This window comes from Myotis brandtii, unplaced genomic scaffold (genome assembly GCF_000412655.1).
Source record: "Myotis brandtii unplaced genomic scaffold, ASM41265v1 scaffold134, whole genome shotgun sequence".
NCBI lineage: Eukaryota > Metazoa > Chordata > Mammalia > Chiroptera > Vespertilionidae > Myotis > Myotis brandtii.
Window position 1 is genome coordinate 2,387,348 of NW_005354756.1, and position 18,908 is coordinate 2,406,255.

At 42.2% G+C, this 18,908-nt stretch overlaps 1 protein-coding gene across 1 annotated transcript in view; it reads left to right on the top strand.

The window, feature by feature from the left end:
• The window catches only part of SCN11A (sodium channel, voltage gated, type XI alpha subunit), a 108,669-nt gene that overhangs the window by 44,893 nt on the left and 44,868 nt on the right, over positions 1-18,908 (top strand). Inside the window, exons 6-10 of the mRNA XM_014534922.1 lie at positions 2,933-3,051; positions 4,263-4,361; positions 12,445-12,573; positions 13,975-14,078; positions 18,366-18,539. Coding sequence (XP_014390408.1) covers positions 2,933-3,051; positions 4,263-4,361; positions 12,445-12,573; positions 13,975-14,078; positions 18,366-18,539 — 625 coding nt within the window. The remainder of the gene's footprint in view (positions 1-2,932; positions 3,052-4,262; positions 4,362-12,444; positions 12,574-13,974; positions 14,079-18,365; positions 18,540-18,908) is intronic.

Sequence of the window (18,908 nt, forward strand, 5' to 3'; positions counted from 1 at the left end):
AGTTGGGTGTAGGCCATTTCAATGACTGGCTTTATGACTTTGGGTAAATCACTTCACTGATCCCCATTTTTAATCTGTAAAATGGGAATAATGCCTGCTTTCTCTACCCTACAGCATAGACACGCTATGGAAGCACTTTACAAACTGTAAGGCATACCCATGTGAAGGATTAATATTGCTGTCTAAGATTGTCCAATTCAGCAACAAGAGTTTACTTTGAAAACTTTTTAGAGTTTACTTTTTAGTGTTAACCTTATGAAGGTGAAAGCCCTAAACCAACACTTGACATATAATCAGAGCTCAATAAGTGAAGTCTAAGAATACGTAATTGAGTAGACACATGCAGATTATACAGGTTATCCACAAAAAATGTTTACATACTTTTTTCTGATAGCTCAATTGATGTTTCTTTTCAGATGTAACCCATTGCAATTAATTATTCAGAGTGTATATACATTTATGGGGGGACACCCTATATGTAAACCCCATGCCAATATGTGATAGGCTTGCTGTTTCATCTACCTGGATGTAGTTTTTGCAGGAAAATTGTAGTAAAAGTTCCTTAAAAGGATTCCCAGGTGAGGAAATGTGAATTCTGGACTCCTCTGCTGGCTGTTTGAAAGCCTGGGTGGGCAGTAAGGACAGTTCTCAGCAGACCATCCCCTTTTGGGAAAGTGCCAGAAGACCTTGCCATTATCACCTCACTGTGGGATCCAAGGAAGTGCGGAAAACCCACCTCACAGACTGAGGTCAGGGAGGAAGGAGGCTGGGGAGTTTGAGGGAAGTCCTAGAAAACACATGATGCTGAGAGCATCCTCCACTAGCAACCAAGAGAAAGTTATCTCTCCGAAGAAATATTGCCTGGTTCATATGTCCTTGGGATAGACTTAGGTTTACCAGGCAAAATGAGGACTGTGTGTACAGAGGAAAGTAGGGTATAAATGGGAAAAAGAAAGAGGAAGATAAATGAAGGAGCAAAACAGTCTAATATTTCTCCTTCTCCTTATGCCCCTGAATTCAGGGGCTTCTTGAAGGCAGAGTTGTTGGATGTGAGTTAACTGCCTCCTTCTGCCTCAAGGACGGATAGGAGACCCATGAGGCAGGCAGTAGCTTGGTGTGTGGTGGACAGTCCTAAGGGCAGACTCTGTTCTAGCCTGAATGGATGTTCTGGAAGTGTCTCTTCTCAGCCTTGGTCCTCCCTTCAAATCAGAAGACATAATCCTTGTTTAAAGCTCTGCAGAACTGTGACCTCACATGACCAGTGCTCTCAGCAGTCATGTGAGGTATGTGTAGTAGTCATTAACATGCCACCTTACAGGTGAGGAGACCATAGACCAAATGGGGAAGTGGCTTATGCCAGGTCAAACAGCCAGTGAGGGGTGGAGCTGGGACTCAAATCCAAGGGCTCTTTCCATGGTCGCAGGCCACTTCCTTTCTAGGAGCTTCTATTTTGAAGAGCTACAGGGAAAGGGGTGGAGATATGTCAGCAAGCAGGCAGAAGGAGTCAGTATATATAATTTTAATCATTAAAACCCTGGCAAGTGTAGTTAAATACACCATTAGTTGAAATACTTAAAGTAGTCAGAGGAGACATTAATAAAATATCAAAATCAAAGGGCACAGACACAGAGCCATATTATGCCACCTACTAATTTGGGGTGACTTCCCTCAAGGATAGGTTTGCTCTCTACCCTGAAATTGTCTTTCTATCCAAAGGAAGGGCACAGAATCCCCAAAGTGGGTCTTGGGCTCCTGAGCTCATTCATAACTTTTCAAGAACCCTGCGTCCCATTTCATTTTGTTTTAGAGGAAACAGAAAATGCCACATGGTCAGCAGACAAGTAAGTTCCAGCAACTTGGTGAAATAGCTGAAGTTCTGGTACTTCAGCCAAGGCACCCCTGCCCTGCTGTCTTGGGCCTTGGTGACAAGGCCTGTCTTTCCTGTCGGAGAACATGCTGGATTACATATCAAATATGAACGGGGCAGTGACATGGGGAGACAGGAATGACCCTCGTTCTGTGAATACTTTTATAACCAACAGCCTTAAGGACACATAAAGGAACAGCTAGATTACAATTCAATGGAAAGAGGGAGGTCTGGTGTTGATGTTAGAAACCTGCGAGTGAAGCTTGTTGTTCAGGGGCTGCTTCATTCCCTGAGCCCAGGAAGCTGTGCTAGGAGGAAATGGGTACAGGTTTGGTATTCTGTAGTGGGGCCCAACTGGGGACTGTGAGGGGGACAGTGCACCACGGGGCAGGTCTGTGTGGGTTTGGCATCCCACTAAAGGCCAGTGGAGCCCCCCCGTCGTCGTGACAGACAACGAGAAATACCCCCATGCCTTTCCAGATGCCTTCTGTGGGGCTTCCCCTGCCAGTTGAGAACCACAGGCAGATTTGTCCCTATGTCCATGGAAGGAATTGAAGAACAAGTCTGGGAACCTTGATGCGTTTCTTTACTGAAGATTCTCAAGGTTAGAATTGATTGACAGACTATCTCATGTCAAACTGCTCAAGCATAACAATATGGACTCTCTAGGTCCCTGACTATTCTAAAATTCATTACAAAGTTTTTATTAGTGATCAAAATAATTTAAAATCATCTGCTTAATGTGAATGTTCAATTCTGTTTCCATCTCTTGCAGTCCTCTTCTAATTCTTGTCGCTGTAGATACATGCCCTAGAGCAGCGGTTGCCAACCTTTCGGACCTCACGGACCACGACTGGTCTGCGGACCACCGGTTGGCGACCACTGCTCCAAAAGTTTCCTTAAACCAGCAGTTGCCAACCTTTTGGACTTCACAGACTACCAGTTATAATAATAAGCTAAGCTATACCTCAATCCATGGTTCCACTGAATTTTCTCGAAATGAACTCATGATAAATATTGTTTTGTCACAGCTTTGTAATTCCTGTTGTGTTTGGTCTTTTGCAGACATTTATGGTGTTGAACAAAAAGAGAACAATCTACCGCTTCAGTGCCAAACGTGCCTTGTTCATTTTGGGCCCTTTCAATTCAGTCCGAAGCTTAGCCATTAGAATCTCAGTCCATTCATATCCTTTTGTTGCATCTTTTATGAAGTCCAGGTCAAGTGAAAAGTGCATGCGCCCCAGGGTGTTCACATGTTTCTTGAGTGGAAACAGCTCATTCTTTCAATAAATACTGGCCGAGGACAGGAGTGTGCTAGTGTTGGGTGTGAACAAGGCGTGGCCCCTGCCCTGGGAAGGAGCCAGGCCAAAGGCAGGCAGTTTCTTTAGTGAGATGGGTGGTTTGGAAGTGGTAGTGTGGAGAGGCACTGCTGTGCTTTGGAGGCATCAAGGATGACCTCCTGGAGAAAGGAACATCTCAGTTGAGACCCAAACAAAGGTTGTAAACTGTCAACCTGTGCATCATACTTAGCTGATAAGTGTGTTTCACCTACACAATGTTTAAAACTTCTCAGAAACACTCTCTAATGTTAAATGCCCAGCTTTCCAGCTTCTTGTGAACAATGGAACCTGTCAAGGCTGGGCTTGCATTCCCATCTGTCAAAGTCATTGTGAGAAACTGGGGCCTCTTTTAGAGGGGATGTGTGCACTCTATTTCACCACATGTTCACCCCTCCCTGCGGCCCAACATCAGCCCATTTCACCTAGTTATGTGACTTGCCAGGCTCTGGAGACTGAGTTTGCACCCTCAGTCTTAAGGATAAAGACGGGTAGGAATCATTGGCATTACTGATGTGTGCGTGGGTGGTGGAGATGCTAGGCAGTTTTAGACTAGGGGAGGTGTAAGAAACATGGATTGGTAGACAGAATGCAGTGCTGAAGAGAAAGAGAAGGAATAACTTTAGGTTGGTTTCCCTAGAAGCAAAGTCTGAGACAGGGATTTTTACTTAGGTGTTTTAGTAGAGGAATGCTCTCTGGAGAAGGAGAAAGGGAAGCAGGATGGAGCAAAAGGAGGAGTCAAATAAGGACAGGGTCTCAGCTGAGTTTGAGAGCTCTGGGCACAAATTGTACCCCAGAACTGCCACGCCTGGAGGCAAGGCCCAGCTTTTTGTGAGTCTCAAGTCAGTCAGACATGTGGAAGGGGGTTGTAGCCCTCCATGTGTGGAGGCTGCCATTCCCCTAAGGAAGGGGATGGATAGCTATGAGTTGTTCTCAGCCAACATTCAGTTAGGTGCACCTGCAGAGAAGGGGAACTGGTGGGGCACCCGTGGCCTCCACCATGTTAACTACTGACACTTGCCATCTGCAGTGTACCTGCCTTAACAGATGCTGGTCACATTGTTCAGCATGTTCATCATCTGCACTGTCATCATCAACTGCATATTCATGGCCACAGCTCATGGGAAAGACAACATTATAGATACTGAGCTTGCTGAGTAAGTATCTGCCCTGTTTTTAAACAAGTACATCTAAAAAAAAGTTATAACTTTTTAGCTATATATATATAGAGAGAGTTTAGACATATAGAGAAAGAAAAAGTTACCCATAACCCCAATTCCCCAACACAGTGCTGGAAGAGTCCATTTTATTTTTGTATGTATGTTTTTATGATTGTCTTTAAAGGCCTTTTAAAATACATTGGCAATTAACAGCACACATATGAATTTTATATCTAGCTTTTAAGTGGTTTTCTTTGTCTTACAAGGGCTTTATGAGAATCTATTTTGATAGCTATATAATGTTCAGTCAGGTGAATAAATCATAAATTACTTAACCATTCTAGCATTTTGCTACTATAAATAGTATTGCAACAAGCATTTTTTGCATAAAGTTACTTTTCAAAAGTTATTTTCTTAGAGTAGAGTCTTATAAATGTATTTACTAGATCAAAAGGTACATTTTAACGCTTTAAAAATATGTATTGACAAAATATTTCCTCAAAAGTTTGTAGCAATTTAATCTGCCATCAGCAGTATATTCTGACAACCAGTTGTACTATATTCTTGCCAGCATTACATTTTTTTCTTCATTAATTTATGAAGTTAAAAATACTTGCATTTCATTAATTTCCAGATGGGTTGGATTATTTTTGTTTTAATTTATGAATTCTGTATTTCCATCTTTGCACATGTGTCATTTTTTTCCTGGTCAGTTTGAGTGAGTTCTTTGTATAGTTAAAATATTAACTTCTTGTACTTTTTAAAATATATATATATTTTATTGATTTTTTACAGAGAGGAAGGGAGAGGGATAGAGAGTTAGAAACATCGATGAGAGAGAAACATCAATCAGCTGCCTCCTGCACACTCCCCACTGGGGATGTGCCCACAACCAAGGTACATGTCCTTGACCGGAATCGAACCTGGGACCCTTGAGTCCCCAGGCTGAAGCTTTATCCACTGAGCCAAACCGGTTAGGGCAACTTCTTGTACTTTTTAAATGGTTATTCAGACATAAAAGTTAATTTTTTTAAACTTAGAAAGTTCTGTATTTTGATAAATATTCTTTTATATGTTGTCCTAATTTTTCTGGGTTTGACATATTTACTGCTTTAGTCTTTCAGGACTATACTGAATAATAAATTGAATAAATAATAAGACCACTTATTTGTATCACATATTTAACTATGTGATAGAAACCACCACAGTCAATATGTGGATCATTCCAAATATCCCCCAAAGTTTTCTCATGTCTCTTTGAGGTTCAGTCTCCTGCCCACCACTTCCAACCCCAAGCAAATGCTGATCTGCTCTCCGTCACTCTAGACTAGTTTTGCCTTTCCTGGAATTTCATATAAATGGAGTCATATAGTATGTATGATACCATACTTCTGTGTCTGGCTTCTTTTACTTAGTGTAATGTTTTGAGGTGCATTTATGGTGTTGTATGTTTCACTAGTTTTTTTTTCTTTTCATTGCTGAGTTGTATTCCATTGTATGGGTATACCACAATTGGTTTTCCCATTCACCTGTTGAGGATTGTTTCCAGTTTTTGTACAAATAAAGTTGTTATGAATATTTCTGTATAAAAGTCTTTTGTGGATATATGTTTGCATTTCTCTTGGATAAGTATCTAGTAGTGGAATTGTTGGATCTTAAAATAAGTGTATTTTAAATAATTTTGTAAGAAACTGCCACAGTTTTCCAAAGTGGCTGTACTGCTTTACATTCTTGCCAGCAATATATGAAAGGTTTAAAGTCTTTATTAATTTCCTCCATCAGTTTTATTTCATTTTTAATATATTTTATTGATTTTTTTACAGAGAGGAAGGGAGAGGGATAGAGAGTTAGAAACATCGATGAGAGAGAAACATCGATCAGCTGCCTCCTGCACACTCCCTACTGGGGATGTGCCCGCAACCAAGGTACATGCCCTTGACCGGAATCGAACCTGGGACCCTTGAGTGCGCAGGCTGACGCTCTATCCACTGAGCCAAACCGGTCAGGGCAATTTTATTTTATTTTAATTTGCTCTTCTATTTCTAGCTTCTTAAGGTAGAAAATTAAATACTTGGTTTTAGATCTTTCTTCTTTTCTTGTATATTTGTATAAACTTATAATTTCCATGTAAGCATTGCTTTAGTTATACCCCACAGATTTTGATAATTATGTTTTTATTACCTTTCAGTTCAAAATATTCCCCACTTTACCTTGTGATTTCTTCTTTGTCCTAAAGCGTTATTTAGAAGTGTTTTTTTAAATTTCCAAATATTTTCATGTTTTTCTAGTTGTCTTATTGTTATTGATTTACAATTTAACTCTGTTGAGGTTAGAGAATATACTTTTCTCTAAGATTTCAGTCTTTTGAGAATGTGTTTTATGGTCAACCTTGGGAATGGTTCATGTGCACTTGAAAAGAATGTAGATTTTGGAGTTGTTTGGTCTGATATTCTGTAAATGGCTGGTTATGTTAGGGTGGTCAATATGTTATTTAGATCTTTTATGACTTTCCTGCTCCTATTAGTACTTCTATGAATCACTGAAGAGAGTCTTGACATTTCCATCTATGATTATGGGTTTGTTCATTCTCCCTTTCTTTTTTGTTAAATTTTGGTTCATGTATTTGCAGCACTGTTATTAGGCACATGAACATTTATGATGATCTTCCTGGTATATGCATTCTTTTATCACTATGAAATGCCCTTCTTTGCCTCTATAATACTCCTTTTAATATTTGTTTTGTCTGATATTAATATAGCTACTTAAGCTTTCTTATGCTCATTGTTTGCATGGCATATCTTTTTCTATCCTTTTACTTTCAATGCTTTTGTGTTTTTATATTTAAAGTATATCTCTTGTAAAGAACACATAGTTGGTTTTGTGGAGTTTTTTAAACAGTCTATCAATCCAATCTCTGTGTGTGTGTGTGTGTGTGTGTGTGTGTGTATGTGTGTGTGTGTATGTTTTGTTAATCCTCACCTGAGGATATTTTTCCATTGATTTTTAGGGAGAGTGGAAGAGAAAGGGAAAGATGTAAAGACAGATAGAAATAGCAAGGTGAGGGAAACACATTGATTGGTTGCCTCCTGCACGAGCCCCAACCAGGGCCCGGGCTGAGGAGGAACCTGCAACCAAGGTATGTGTCCTTGACAGGAATTGAACCCCGGACCCTTTGGTCTTCAGGCCAATGCTCTGGCCACTGAGCAAACTGGCCAATCTCTCTCTCTCTCTCTCTCTCTCTCTGTGTTTTAATGGAATATTTAGTTCACTTGCATTTAATGCAATTTTGGATAGGCTTGAATTTAGGCCTATTGTTTTTCTATTGTTCTCACTTTTTACGTTGTTCATTTGCTCTTCTGTTCTCTATTCCGATCTTCTTTTGTGTTAATCAGGGATGTTTAGTATGTCATTTTAATTCTCTACTGGCTTTTAAGCTTTACTTCTTTGCATTATTTTTTAGTGGTTGTGCCCTCTCTGTTGGTAGGTGGAAACTGGAATCTGGTTAAGGCCAGCCAGCTCAGGGGCTGTGCCTTGGAACAGGGGACATGTACACCCCTGGGAATAGCAACCATCCTGGCAGTATCACTGGGGAAAATGGTTTCTCCTCTGAGAGTTGCTGTTCCATGTGAGAAGCTAACTGAATGCAGGGGCTACTGCTCATTGTTTACAGCAGTGTCCCTGGAAGCTTCTGTGGTGAAAAGAGTGGGACTTGTGAGCAAACAGACCCAGGAGGTGGAATTGCTCCCAGCCTAGCAGTGGTTTGCCCAGCCCAGCACTTCTGGAGAGATGTAATGAATCCTCCCTTCCCATTAAGGAGAAGTAGTGGCCCAACTGAAAGCTAATTTGCTCAAGGCCATTTTCACTACTAAAAGACCCATAAGGCAGAGATATGGAAAAACAAAAAACAAACCTTGTCTAGGGAAGCAGAGAGGCTGGAGGTAGGGGTGGGAGGTGGGGAAAGCTGCTGCTGTCCCCGGGCGGCACTTGGAGCGGTAGTGGATGCATGAAAGTGGGGCTGGGAGGAGGCTGTTGAAGATGTCCTCATAAAAGGAAGCATGCAGTTGGGTGGTTAGGCCAATGGATGAGAGTTTCTTCAGCATTCTTTGGTTAGAAAAGTATTAAATGGAGGAAATTAAATCCAAGTTAATAGCTCTCAGAGAATGAATGCAGAAGTCCTCCAGGACCAGGCGATGGTATTCTGTTAACCTACTTGGACACCACCTATGGCCCTGCTGGATACTCTAGCTATGCTTGAACTGATGGTGACATACTCTAGAGGCCTGATGGGTTGGGGTCTCCCCGTTAAGGAGCTCCTAAGCCCTGCTTCCTACTGGGGAGCATAGCTCTTACTCCACATCACATGACATGTTGGTCTGCTTGTCCCACCATTTGGCCAGGCTTCTGCAGAAAAAGAGAGAACAATGGAGTTGGGAGGTGGGAGGCTACATAGTCAGGCCGAAATGGCAGTCATGGGCTGCTGTCTCTTTTGCTTGAGATCTAAATGAAGATTTTCAAAAGTCCCTCAAATCTGCAATTATAGCCTTTTCCCCAAATACCTATAACTTCATAAATTATATCTGAGTTTTAAAAATGGTATTTCAAAGCAGACATTAATTAATCTTCTGTGTTCATCTGTCACCTAAAAGGTGGTCAGTTTAGAAAAGGGCTGAAACAGAGAGGAGCTCTTGCCTGTGGCAACCTCATGACCATTTCTTCTCTTGGACTTGGCTGTTTTGGGATTTTTCAAGTTCTCAAGACCTTAGTTCTATAGCTTTGAGGGCTAACAATGGCTGGATATTCTACCACTTTTAATCTGAACAAACAGATTGTTTGCATTGATTGTTTGGCACCAAAAGTGGAACTAGTGTGTGTGTGTGCGTGTGGGTGTGTGTGTGAGTGTGTGTGTGTGTGAAAGAGAGAGAGAGAGAGAGAGAGAGAGAGGGTGCACGCAGACCCAGTATTTTTGACAGCTTGGAATTATAACAAGAGAAATAAGGTATTATGTTTTGTTTTGGAGGAGGAGGAAGGGGAAGAAGGGAAATAAATTAGAGGATAGACATGGTGAAGGACTCAGGGAAGAAAATGAAAATACTAGTAGTTTAGCCCGGCCAGCGGAGCATCGACCTATGAACCAGGAGGTCACAGTTTGATTCCCTATCAGGGTACATGCCCCGATTGCAAGCTCAATCCCCAGTGTGGGGTGTGCAGGAGGCAACCGATCAATGACTCTCTCTCATCATTGATGTTTCTATCTCTCCCTCTTTTTCTCAGAAATCAATAAAAAGAAAAGAAAAGAATTAACAAAAAAAGTGGTTTCCTAGCTGGTTGGGCTCAGTAGATATAGTGTCGGCCCTTGGACTGAAAGTCCTGGTTTGATTCAGGTCAAGGGCATGTACCTTGGTTGCAGGCTCTATCCCCAGTTCTGCTAGGGGCTCGTGAGGGAGGTAACCAATCGATGTGTCTCTCTCACATCAATGTTTCTCTCTCTCTGTCGCTCCCCCTCCTTTCCACTTTCTCTAAAAAAATCAATGGAAAAATATCCTCAGGTGAGGATTAACAAAAAAAAGTGGCAAAATACACATTACATAAAATATACCATATTAACCATTTTAAGTGTATAGTTCATTGGTATTAAGTTACATTCACATGGTTGCGCAACCATTACCACCATTCATATCTAGAAATCTTTTCATCTTGCAAAACTGAAACTCTGTACCCATCCTATATAATAAAAGCCTAATATGCTAAGTGTCTAGTTGTCTAGTCGTCTGTTCAACCAATCAAAACATAATATGCTAATGATATGCTAAGGCCGCTCAACTGCTTGCTATGATGTTCACTGACCAACAGGGGGCAGATGCTCTGACCAGTAGGTGAGCTTGCTGCTGGGGTCCGGCCGATCGGGACTGAGTGAGACAGGCCGGACATGCCCTGGAGCCCTTCCATGGTCCCTCCCCAGCTGGCCAACCTCCTGTGTCCCTCCCTGGCCCCGATTGTGCACCAGTGGGGTCCCTCGGCCTGGCCTGCTCCCTCTTGCAATCTGGGACCCCTTGGAGGATGTTGGAGAGCTGGTTTCAGCCCAAATCCTGCAGGCCAGCCGAGGGACCCCACTGGTGCATGAATTCATGCACTGAGCCTCTAGTTAAACAATAACTCCCCATTCTGCCCTCCCCTTCATTTCCTGGCAAACACCATTCTACTTTCCATCTCTGTGTGGTATTTGACTGCTCTAGATGCCTCCTATAAGAGGAATCATACAGTGTTTGCCTTTTTGTAACTGGTTTATTTCCCTTAGCATAATGACCTCAAGGTTCATCTGTGTTGAACCTTGGTTCATCCATGTAGCATGTGACAGGATTTCCTTCCTTTTAAAGGATGAATAATATCCCATTGTATATACCACATTTTATTGATCTATTCATCTGGATCAATGGATATTTGGGTTGCTTCCACTTCTTGACTATTGTGAATAGTGCTGCTATAAACATGGGTGTACAAATATCTCTTCAACACTGTGCTTTCTATTTTTCTGTATATATACCCAGATGTAGGATTGCTGGATCATATGGCAATTCTATTTTAATTTCTTTGAAGAACCTCCATACTATTTCCCATGGTGGTTACACCATTTTACAATCCCACCAATAGTGCATAAGGGTTTTAGTTTCTCCATATCCTCATAAACACTTGTTATTTTCTGTTTTGTTTTTTTTTAAAGCAGCCATCCTAATGGATACAAAGTAATAAACCATGATGGTTTTGATTTGCATTTCCCTGATGATTCGTAATATTGAACATCTCTTCTTATTCTTGTTGGCCTTTTGTATATCATCCTTAGAGAAATATCATTCAAGTAGTTTGACCACATTTTAAAAGTTTTTTTAAAAATTAATTTTAATGAGAGGAAGGGAGGGGAAGAGAGAGAAAATTCAGTGATGAGAGAGAATCATTGATCAGCTGACTCCTGCATGCCCCCTGCTGGGGATTGAGCCTGCAACCTAGCATGTGCTCTGACCAGGAATCAAACTGGGACCTCCTGGTTGTTGGGTCAACGCTCAACCACTGAACTATACCGGCCGGGCAGTTTGACCATTTTTAAATTGTATTATTTGATATTTTGTTGTTGAATCATAGAAGTTCTTTATGTAATCTGGATATTAACCTCTCATTAGATAAATGATTTGAAAATATTTTATTCTAGGAGTTTTATACTTTCTGGTCTTACGTTTAGCTCTTAATCTATTCTGAGTTAATTTTTGTACATGATGTAAGATAAGGGTCCCACTTTATCCTTTTGAATGTGGATATTGAACTTTCCCAGCATCATTTTGTTGAAGAGACTGTTCTTTTTCCATTCAATAGTTTTGGCACCCTTGTTGAAAATCATTTGACCATATATGTGAGGACATATTTCTGGGCTTTCTAGTCCAATTTTGATTTTTTAGCTTTCTGATAGGTTTTTATATAATGATGTGTGAGACCTCAGATTTCGTTCTTTTCCAAGATTGTTTAGGCTATTCATGGTTCCTTGAGATAGCTACATGAATTTCAGGATGCATTTTTTTTTTATTTCTGTAGAAAATGTCATTGAGATTTTGATAGGGATTGCATTGAATCTATAGGTCACTTTGAGTAGTATGAACACCTTAACAACATTAACTCTTCCAATCTATGAACATGGGATGTGGAAAGATTTAGCTTTTAGCCTTAGGTTTACTTTCTTTTTCCTTTGCCATCATCTCCTTCTGTACATGAGTGACAACTGCAGAAAAGCAGTGACAAACCATATTCCCAAGTCTCAGGGCCCCATGTTGGCTGAAACTCTGCTCAAGGATGTCGCTGTGAAGCGAGGCATTGTAAAGTGGCTTTACAACTCTATCCATGGGCCTGTTTTTCAGAAATTCTAATACCGGAACTTGCTTGAGGAGCTTGTCTTTCTGAACTCTGGTTTGCTAAAGACCAGAATGTTAAATGTCACACTGAAATGGATAAAACCTAATCAAGGCCAGATAAGACAGGCAGGCTCTCTGCTTTTCACATCACTTATATTCTTTCTTGTTCTGAATGATTTGCTTTGTAGGTATATCTTCACTGGGATTTATATTTTTGAAGCTTTGATAAAAATATTGGCAAGAGGTTTTATCCTGGATGAGTTTTCTTTTCTTCGAGATCCATGGAACTGGCTGGACTCCATTGTCATTGCAACAGCGTAAGAATGTTAAAGATTTTTAATGAAGAGACTTGGGGTGGGAAAGAAGCCCCTTTGGCTTACATCAGGGCTCTGTGTGAATCCACATGAGTAGCTAAGTGTGGTCTAGTAATGCCTTAGAGCTCTGAGGGCAGTGTTGGTTGACCCTGAACAGTACCATGTAGTCAGTTGGCCAGAGGCATCCATGCACAAAGCCATTTCTAGGCCAACCCTCATGTTCTCATTCCTTCAGTCATTCATTCACCAAACACTATGAGCCAGGTTCTGTGTAAGATACAGGGCTTGTGATAATGAAAAAACAAAACAAACAAACATACCTCATTCTCAGTCCAGATGAGAGAGAAACAATCAGTGACCATTACAATCTGGCACGGTGAGCGTTAAGATAGGAGCTGTGCATGTATCAGGCTGTCAGAGCATGTATCAGGCTGTCAGAGCATGTATTGGGCTTCCAGAGCATATATGGGGCTGTCAGAGTATGTATCAGGCTGCCAGAGCATATATGGGGCTGTCAGAGTATGTATCAGGTTGCCAGAGCATATATGGGGCTGTCAGAGTATGTATTGGGCTGCCAAAGCATGTAGGAGGAACCAAGGAGTCTAAAAAATCTTTAGCTACTACAAGGACACAAAGAGTTTCTCTCATGTTGCCTTCTAGAATTTTTATAGTTTTGACTCTTATGTTGAAGTCCATGGTCCATTTTGAGTTCAATACTGTGTATATTGTATATGACAGGTAAAAATTGAAGTTCTTCCTGAAGGAAGGGACATCAGTTTGGCATCTGAATGATGAGGCAGAGTCAGCAAAATAAAAAGCAAGAAAAGAAATGGTCTATTGCCAACACAGTAACAACAAACCTTTAATTAAGTTGTCAAGCCAGCCATTATTTTAAGCACTTGCATATATTTTCATATTTAATATTCCCCAAAGCCCTTTGAGGTAGTTGTTATTCATTTCAGAGTTTTACATTTGAAGGTCTACAATCGGGTGCTCTTAGCTACTGAAAGGTGGTGTAGTATAGCAGTGAACAGTATGGGCCCAGGAGACAGACCACTTGTGTACCTTATGGGCTTGGCCACATATTGAGACCTTAGGGAAGTGCCTGGGGCCAATCAATAAACGTTTCAATTGATTTATATTAAGCGTGGATGTAGTCACAACTATTTCAAGGAATCCTTACCTTTGTCCAAATATAAAGATTAGTTGAGAACAGCCACCTGTGCAATCTCTGGTCCATAGCAAAATAGAATATTAGGAGACCCTGAGATGAAAGTGGGCTTGGGAAGGTGAGTCCCCAGATTTCACCTCTGTGGACCCAGGGCCTAGGCTATGCTTACTTGTGCCTATGGTGGTGTGCAGTGCAGCCGCAGGACTGAGCTTTTCCTGTGCCTTGTCTTGTAGGTTTGTGTCATTATTACCATTTATGAAGGCCAACAGCATCAGTCTGTCATCCCTGCGTACCTTCCGAGTGTTCAGAGCTTTGAAAGCAATTTCAGTAGTTTCAGGTAAGTCACTTTAACTTTCAACATTTACTCTTAGTGGGAGAGAACATTCTTTTATATTTAAAATTTCTCCAAATGTCATATAAACCAAAATCAAACAAACAAACAAACCAACAAACCAACTCTGTTTTTACTTTTTATTTGATTGTTCAACAAATGTGTATTGTGCAGGTGCTATGCTAGCTGCTTGGGATATATCAGTGAGCAAACAGACAAAGATCCCTGCCCTCATGGAATTTACATTGTATGTGGGGGGTGGGGAGACAGACCCTAAACAATAATTATCCTATATAATAAAAGCCTAATATGCTAAGTGTCCTGTCGGCTGGTCAGCCATTCAACCAATCAAAGCATAATATGCTAATGATATGCTAAGGCCGCTCAGTGGCTCTCTATGACATGCACTGACCACCAGGGGGCATATGCTTCAACCAGTAGGTGAGCTTGCTGCTGGGGTCCGGCTGATTGGGACTGAGTGAGATGGGCCGGACACACCCTGGAGCACTTCCACAGTCCTTCCCCAGCTGGCCAACCTCCTGCATCCCTCCCTGGCCCCGATTGTGCACCGGTGGGGTCCCTTGGCCTGGCCTGCTCCTTCTTGCAATCTGGGACCCCTGGGAGGATGTTAGAGAGCTGGTTTCAGCCCAAATCCTGCAGGCCAGGCCGAGGGACCCCACTGGTGCATGAATTTGTGCACCGGGCCTCTAGTAATAAGTTATCCAGCATGTTGGAAAGTGATATGTGCCATAAAAAAATACAAACAAAAAGGAAAAGTAAACAACATGAGAGCTACTGAAAGTCACAGTAGGAGAAACAGGTTGCAGTTTTCAATAGAGTGGTTAGGATGGGTGTCATTGAGAAGGTGAGATGTGAGCAGATTTTAAGGACATGATAGTTTCACAAGCAGATATATGGTAAAGAGTATTCTGGGGATAGGAAACAGTCCAAAGACTGGGGATAGGAAGGATACAAATGAGGCTTGAGCAGACAGAGTGAGGAGCCAGATGATGGAGGTGGGAACACCAAAGTGAAGGGGAGGCATGTAAGTGCTGGGAAGATTTGAGCTTTGCTCTGAAACAAATGGGAGCCAGGTGAGGGCTTTGAGCAGAGGAGTTGCATGACCTGACTCAGGTTTTGAAAAGATTACTTTGTGTGGGGACTAGAATGTGGGGGAGCAAAGGTAGAAGCAGGAACCCAGTGGGAGGCATGTCGTTGCCATGGAAATGTGCCGCTCAGATCTCCTACTGCAAGGACCATAGTTGACTAATGGTCTCAGCTGCCATCTGTCTGGATTTACCACTGCATTCATGTTCATGCCAAGATTGTACTTTCCCTACATATTGGGAACACTATTCTTTTTTAATTTTATTGATTTCAGAGAGGAAGGGAGAAGGAGAAAGAGAAGGAAAGATCGACCATGAGAGGGAATCATTGATCAGCTGCTTCCCGCACACCCCCTACTGGGATTGAGCCCACAACCCAAGCCTGTGCCCTGACTGGGAATCAAACAGTAACTTCCTGGTTCACAGGTCAACACTCAACCACTGACCCATACAAGCTGGGCTAGAGGAAGGATGTGGGACTTCCCTATTGGGGGACTTTAGCTTAGGGGCTCCCCAGCAACCTGGCTGAGACTGTCACATCAGCACTAATCTGAGGCTTGTCCTGTCCAATCATGCTTCCTTCTTATTCTCCTTTCCCACGTGTCAGCCCTGTGTCACATTCGGGCTCTCCCTGCCAACTCTACTCCTTCCTGCTTATTTTTCACAGGCATTTCACCCAACCAGTCTCTTGCAATCTGATCCCATAGTGCCTGCTTCCCAGAGAACCCACACTGACACAAGGGGACACTGCCACAATCCAGGCAAGAAATGGTGGTGCTCTCAGATCAGCTGGTGGTAGAGGAGTTGGTGGACAGCAGTCACATTCTGTATACATTTGAAGGTAGAAACAATAGAATTTCCTGATAGGTTGATTGTATGTGGTGTAAACAAAAGAAAAGAGTCAAGGGTGGGTCAAGGATTTTAGCCTGAGTGACTGGAAAGATGAAGTCGTCATTGACTGAAACAGGGAAGACCATGAGAGGAGCAGGTCTTGGCGGTCAGGGTAGGAGTTCATTTTGGACATGTTCTGTTTGAGATGGCTGTGGGACATCCAAATGAAAGTTTTAAGTGGGCAGTTATATATGAGCTGGGAGTTTCAGGGAACAGTATGGGCTGGAGATATAATTTTTGAAATCATGAGCCTATAGATGGTATCGAGAGCTATAAAATCTGATGAGATCACCAAGAGAACAAGCACAGATGGAGACTAGAAGAGGGTGAAGGTCTGAGTCCTGGAGCCTGCAACCTAAGGGGAGGGGCGAAGAGGAGTCACCAGGAAAGGCAATGAACAGGAGCCACAGGAAAGTAGGAAGGAAAGCAAAGGTGGTCTCAAGGAAGCCAGGTAAGGAAGGTGCTCTGTGAATCAGGACGAAGACAAAGATGGGTGGTTAACTATGAATTCCAGTTTATTAAAAACGAGGTTATTATGGTACACTCTTCTTTCCTTCCTCTTTCCTCTACAAAAAAAATCATTATAAAAAAATCCCTTTCTGGAGTTCTTTCCCACCTTCCATCTTTCCTACCCCTCTATCCCTTATATTAATGGCTGAGCTACTGTATCAGAACTATATAGGCAATTTGGGTCTTTTCAAACAGAGCAATGGGTTATTTTTTGAAACTCCATAAAAGTAATTACACAGTGATAAGGAAACTGGCAGTCAGAGGACAATTACGTAGAATTTGTCTCTCTTCCTCCTCCTCTTCTTCTTTTGCAAAGTGGACCTTGGTTTCCCAGGTAGATTTAGGGGCTCTCTGCATGAGCTGAGTCCCTCGTAGTATCATACAGGTAAAATATATACTGAGGCAGTCACTTAGTGGCTTTATTGTCTCCTTTTTCATCTCTAAGCAGGTGACTATAGTCTCCCGTATGACTCATGAGCACATGGGATCTCTGGATGTTTTTTGGAAGTGAAGGTGTAAGGCACAATCTTTTAAGGGACTATGTAAAACTTATTTAGGAATCACAACCATCTTCTTTCATTCAATTCTTCTTGCACTGGAGAAGACGCAAGTCTCTTATAGATGAAATTTGGACTTGGATGAGGTTATAGCAATTTCTTGTTTGACTGCAACTGGGGACAGAGCAAATGCCCCAGCTTGGCCTCAAGGCTTCTCCCCATGTGACATTACACTTTGTGGGAAGGTTATCTACGTAGGGCTGCTTCTGCCTTGTGTTCTCCAGTCTACCATATATGGTTTACACGAATCAATTGAAACTTTGTCGGGTAGTGTCATCCCACCTGTTATAGTTCACATCTGGTTATCTCTCCAGCTGTGTTGAGAGCAGAGCCCATGACTCAGTCGTGAGCTAGGCTGACTTGTGGCTCCTCACCAGATTGTGCACATCTTTTCCAACTCTGCTGGTACATCATGCTGGTAACTTGAAACCAGGGGGAAGGGGTATATGGAAGGAGAGGAGGAATCTACACTACGGAATTCAGCAAACAAGGAAATCTATAAATGCTTTAAATGAAGCGTTTCCCATACCCTCCTTCCCCCCTCCCCACTCTGTCCTCCCCGGGAACTGATTTTAAATATTTGCCAGCATACTATAAGACTATGTTCTTATTTGTAACTTTGGCATTCTAGCAGTGTGCCATGGACACAGTAGGTGCTCTGTAAATTTTTTTTGAATGAATGAAAAAGCAACCATATTATAACTAGTAATCTGAGAGGTTTTTTCCCTAGGACATCCTTATTATTTGAGTCCAGACAAAGCTCCTCTTTCAGCTTCCTGCCCCTGACACCTCATATACCTTGTAGTAGGTAGTGACTACCAAATGTTAAATATAACCATGGCTCCTTTTCTTGGATGGCCTCATTCTAACCTTAATGATATATGTGCCTCCCCTTCAGCTGTGGTGGTGCCTACACTGTTGTCATAGTTACTCTCATATGGCATGTTTCTGCTCAAGGTCTTCTCATTTGTTTTTCAGAGCACCCCTGTGGCAGACCTAGGGCGGGGATGGGGAGCTGAGACCTAGACATGTGGAGTACTCTGATGACACACAACCTCTAAGGCACAGAGTTGGAACTAGAACTCATGGCATCAGAATCCTAGGCCAGGCCTGTTTCCAGTTCCAGCCTGCAATCAGATAGCTTCCGAGGCCGTGGCTGCTCCCTCCTGTGTCTGCCTCTAGCCTGTGTCTGAGTGGGGGCTTCTCTCCACACCTGTCCTCCTCCTCAGGTCTGAAGGTCATTGTGGGGGCCTTGCTGCGCTCTGTGAAGAAGCTTGTTGACGTGTTGATCCTGACTCTCTTTTGCCTCAGCATCTTTGCCCTGGTAGGTCAGCAGCTCTTCATGGGAACTCTGAACCTGAAATGTGTCAAGAAGGACTGCGAGAACATCAGTAACCCTGACGGTAAATACCCTACTTTTTATTCCTTAGTTTGTGCATAGTTAATTTTGTTTTATTCCCACTCATACCATTTATATGTGTGCATTACAGAGTCTCTTAGGAGCAGGGGGTAACCTCATCTATCCAGGGTTCTCCTGCAGGCAGATGCATGTCTTAGAGAATTGCCTCATTCTGTGGGTTTCTATGGAGAAAAAAAAGCCCAAAGTCACATCCATAAGAACAGTGTCAGCTCCCATCCTTTTCCACAGAGATTTCTGCCCACTTCTTTGACATGTTTTACAGAAGTCTTCAGAATGCCTGGATTTGGCCAAAGCAAACCAGCAAGTGCCCAGTCCACAGTCCTGAGTATTTTCTTTGATGGTATCATTTCTT